The 5,202-nt window shown below is 39.6% G+C and overlaps 1 protein-coding gene across 1 annotated transcript; it reads left to right on the top strand.

Annotated features, from left to right (window-relative positions):
* The first annotated feature begins 248 nt into the window (after positions 1 to 248).
* Positions 249 to 5,202, top strand: LOC122395485 (U1 small nuclear ribonucleoprotein 70 kDa-like). Its single transcript, XM_043393107.1, is given in 9 exon segments — positions 249 to 492; positions 643 to 825; positions 929 to 991; positions 1,076 to 1,157; positions 1,440 to 1,484; positions 1,487 to 1,513; positions 3,733 to 3,973; positions 4,090 to 4,442; positions 4,522 to 5,202. Coding segments are annotated over 9 exon segments (1,302 nt in total). The 5' UTR covers positions 249 to 348; the 3' UTR covers positions 4,686 to 5,202.

Here is a 5,202-nt window from a genome sequence, read left to right as displayed (position 1 = left end):
TGTTCATTTGAATTGTCGTATTTAAGCAATTAAGCATATTTGCCATTTATATTTAATGATATTTCACATCATATGCACACAGTGTAATATGTAATGTTTTCATTTAAATAAATAATTTTTAGTATAGCAGTACTTTATTACCCTAGATGCAATCAATGTTCGTAGAGTATTTCATGACGTAGTAGAGACGTCATAAACGACGCTATAAACGTTTCACCGAACGCACCCAAAATGTTGGCAACATCGTCACCATTTTGTAATGGTGTTTGATACGCGAAAATGCCGTGTTCTTCGATGATTTTTGTGAATTGAGAATATAAGTGTCACGTCTGCCTTGTACCTGAGAAAATGACGCAGTTTCTACCGCCGAACTTGTTAGCTTTGTTTGCTCCGCGAGATCCAATACCGTATTTGCCTCCTGTTAGCAAGCTCCCGCACGAGAAGAAAAATGGAGGCTATATCGGCGTTGGATCGTTCCTTAAATATTTCGAGGTAAAGAAACCGTAAACGTAATTTGTCTTGTGTACTTGTCGTTGAAATGTGATCGTTAAGCAACGAAGGTTAGAGTTCGAAGTAAATGTTCGATGTTTTTATCGAACGTGTTACGAAATTGAATGACCGAATAACGTATATCTGATATAGGATCCCAAAGATACACCGCCACCGGTACGCGTGGAAACCAGGGAAGAACGTCTTGAGCGTAGGAGAAGGGAACGTGCAGAGCAAGTGGCATATAAACTAGAACAGGAAATCGCAGTATGGGACCCCGCTGGCATTCCAAATGTCACTGCGGACCCTTTCAAGACACTTTTTGTAGCTCGAATTGTAAGCGTTACTTCTAATACAGACATTAATCTATGTAGGGCATATCGCGATAGGGTATCGTCATTCTGTAATGGGACAATTATCGAACAGATATTTCTTTCAGAACTATGACACGTCTGAGTCCAAACTTAGGAGGGAATTTGAAGTATACGGTCCAGTAAAAAAGGTAAGTCGATAAGAAGAAGATATAATCTTTTGTTTTTGTTGTCATCCACAGAAGTTATGTTGAAGAGATTGTTTAATTTTTTAGATAGTGGTAATTCACAATACAATAAATGGCAAGCCTAGAGGATATGCTTTCATTGAGTATGAACACGAAAGAGATATGCACTGTAAGTAAAACCCGAAAAATGTAATCCCTTCTTGAGAACCTCGGCGAGTCCATAGTCTGGAATTTCATCTTACTTAGCGTCACTTCCAGCTAGATATAGTGGGGCAGGGCTATAGTTAGGCTACCCATTTTCATTGGTACTAAACCAGACGGTACGGGGGGTCCCGCCATACATCCATGCAGGATTACCATTCTGTAAATGCATATATGGTAAACGAATCAACTGAAGAAAAAAATATTGGCTGTCTTGATTAATGCAGTTTTTATCTTGTTCTTGGTACAGCGTGGCGGCCGCTGCCGGCAACTAGTGCCGTTCACTATTCCATGCAAAATCCCTGAACCTGCCTGATATGATAGGTTTGTATGTGTGGTAAGATCCAACATACAACAACGTTTGTTAGCGTCTATGCTTACCCTATTTATCTTGTCTGATTTTGTTTAACTTGCGATTCGAATACATTCCCATCGGTGATAGCCGATAGATACGGCCACACTCTTAAAGTGCTGGAATTCGGGGATCCGTCCGATTGCTAATTTTTGGGCTAAAATTTTTGTTTATTTTCAACAACACGGTTTGCAAAAGTTAGCATTCTACATTGAAATTGATTGGTGGGCTTTTAGAAAAAAAAAAGGTTCAGGGACACGCTCTGCAAGCAGTTAGATTTTGTGCTTGAACGTAAAGTTAGATCACAACAAGCATCGTAATCGAGCCACAGGAGGGAATAATCAAATATCTTCGAGCAAAATTTAACCGCATTCTCTCTAAAAATTTAAACTAACGTTTATGCATCACTAGGTAATACGGCATATTCTACTAAATCATGGTTGTAGCACCTATACTTTTTTTACACTGGGAGTTTTATTGCCTACTAGTAGGTTAAGCTTTATTCATTTAAAATACTTTACGCGAAAACATGTACCAAGTGAATGTCGGGCACTGCGCGTGGACTCTAGAAAAAACATAATCTATTCTCGTTAGGTCTAGTACCAAAATGCATGTTCCAAACTAATCGATTATAGTTTCTCGAGCATCTTATTTCGCCGCTGTCTCCGTTTTAATTAAAGTCTTAAAATAGCTAGTTATCATCTTACTCGGAGGGTCATCCAATCATTCTACTTCAATTGATTATTTACATTCAAGTCCTTGAACATATCAATTTCGATATAGAATACTAATTTGTCCTAAGAGTTTAATTATCGAGTTTTCATCTTGAATCAGTTAGTTCCTTAGATAGCGTGCATAGACAAAGAGTAGAAGATACTAAAAGCGTGTACGTTGAAAAATGGTAACACTTTCTACCGTGCAAACGAAATTCCCCGTGTAAGATGAACAAAAAAAAGAAAAAAGAAAGAAAAACAGTAATAACGAGAGAATAGAAAATTAACCGAAAGAAAATTCGTGTTAACGTTACGTTAAATTTTAATGTATAACTAGAACACAATGTAAATGTAAAGTATAAAGTATATACGATACTTGCGCACACGGTTTGGTCGTAAGTAAAATGAAACAAAGCGCACCAGGTAAATGAAAAGTAAACTTCTTCGGAGATTGAACGAACATATGAAGACTGGGCACCTTCCCAATGAATAGCATACGCGCTGGCCTACTCTATGCTCGCGAGTCTCTTACGAGTTCATTTCACGATTAAAAGTACTTCTAAGATTTGTGTTAACTTCCGTACGTAAGTAGCCGCGGTAGGTATTTTTGTATCTGCTATACTTTTTGAACTTTACAAATTGTAGATTTAAGGTACCGAAAAATTCCGTACATTTTATTGCTGATTCATGGGCCGCGAGTGTAACGTAGAATTTGTAATTTTATACGGTTAAGTGATCCGCCACGGTACGCGACATCGGCAGCCCATTAATTAACGTACGCTCCGTACACGTTGATCCAATTCGAGTAACACGGTCTCATCGTTCACGTACAACGCGGATACCAAAAAATTTATTCGTTCCGATCCGACGTGTGGATATTCGTTTCATCACGGTTACGTGCTGTCGCATTTTACTTTATAAAATGACATGCGTTGCAGTCGGTACGGACGTAATCAGGAATAATATGTGCCGATACCTTACGACCCTAACCATCTCCGCGAAAATCGTAACGATCACAAGCCCGGATAATCTAGTCAAAAAAAAAACAACAAGGAACAATAATGGAAATAATAATAATACCGGTAAAACGAATTTGTATGTAGGTGTTTAGTCGAGTGCGTCGGTCGACACTCGATTTCCTTGTTTCTGTATCGCGTTCAAATCCTCGGGATGTCCTTTGTGTCCGGTGTTTTCTATATTTTTCGATTCTGCGCAATTGCTCGATATTGCGCGCCTCGCAGAAAAAAAAAAGTAAACACATTTTTTTTACCGCAGTGTTGGTTCTCTTTTTAAATGGTGTTTTTTCCTAGTCGCGTTGTTCACTCGGAAATGGAAAAAAAAAAGCATTGAAATTCTCTTCAGAACAGTCGTTTCTGTTACCTCAGATTTGTTTCCTTGAGACATAGAAGTCCCATAGTGTACTCTAATAGCGAGCGTGGGAACGCGAACAGGTGGTAATTTTTAATCGGTACTTTTAGCTGCGTATAAGCATGCGGATGGTAAGAAAATAGATGGTCGCAGAGTGTTGGTCGACGTTGAACGAGCTAGGACCGTGAAAGGATGGCTTCCGCGAAGGCTCGGCGGTGGTCTCGGAGGGACGAGAAGAGGTGGGCCTGATGTGAACATTAAACACTCTGGTCGGGAGGATAATGAAAGAGAACGAGAACGTTACCGCTTGGAACGGGAGAGGGAGAATTCTGGACGCCTTGATAGAGACAGGTACACATTGTCGGATAAATATCTGACATAGAAGAGCTTGTTGTTTTAGAATATACAGGAAAGAAACTCCGTTTAACGTGTTGAACGTTAGAGCATGAGCATTTTTATGTTTGCAGAGATCGCGATCGTTTGGACAGAGAGCGCAGAAGGTCGCGCGATCGTAAAAGAAGATCGAGAACTAGATCACGCGATCGAAAACGCAGGCGAAGCCGCGATCGTTTACCCGACCCGGATATCGAAGAGATACAAAGGGACGAACGGCCACGCGACAGAAGAGACCGCGAACGGGACCGCGATCGCGACCGGGAACGTAAAAGAAGACGATCCAGGAGCAACGAACGCGATCGCGACAGGGATCGCAAGAGAGACAAACGTGATCGTGATCGTGAACGTAGAGATAGGAAAGATCGTGGCGAACGTCCGGACGAAGACACGAAAGAAATTCGAATCAAAGAAGAGCCTTTGGACGGTATGGCTATTCGAATTCTTTCCCCGAAGTTCGTAGATCGTTCGACATATATTTTAATCGTTCTAATGAAAATTTTTAGATTATCCTGACTACAGCAATACTTTCCAAACATCAGGATCATACTTCACGGCTGTAAAATACGAAGACGACAACGAGCAAGAAGTGGAAGAGAAATACAGAATTCCAGAAGGTCGTCCAGATCCCCCTCCCTATAATAATTACGATTCCGTACAAGATTACTGATCTCGATAATATTTCGTATAACGTTCTTTTTCGTTACCACGCACGGTGAATTTAACGCAATCGTCAATAACATATTATATTTCATATTGTTGTTAGTGTAATACCGAATTGGCCTTAACGAGTATTTAGTTGCTGTGCATCCAGCGATTGGATATTCGATAAGGATGTTGCAAGGTAAGCGGGCACGAACGACTGATTTGTATGCAGTTATTTCTGCCTTGATTAAATTCGAAATTTTATATATTTATGGTTGGTACGAAGGCAATCCCTGGAAAATGAATTTAGATGCTCCGAATATTATTAGAAATACGTTTGTGAATAATTGAGTTTTATTGTAGCAGTCTATGCGGAACCTCGCAATATGGAATTGAATGGTCCATAAGCACGTTCGAACATTATTACAGCTACTAATAATTTCAGCATTCTCTGTATGTGTACATAAGTATATACAAACGTATTACATAAATTTGATTCTTTTATGACTGCTGAATGTATATTTATATATACGAATAAAATA

The sequence above is a fragment of the Colletes gigas genome, unplaced genomic scaffold (genome assembly GCF_013123115.1).
Source record: "Colletes gigas isolate AHSC1104 unplaced genomic scaffold, ASM1312311v1 Colletes_gigas_Sc00005, whole genome shotgun sequence".
Lineage (NCBI taxonomy): Eukaryota > Metazoa > Arthropoda > Insecta > Hymenoptera > Colletidae > Colletes > Colletes gigas.
This window is presented reverse-complemented; position numbering and strand designations above follow the sequence as displayed.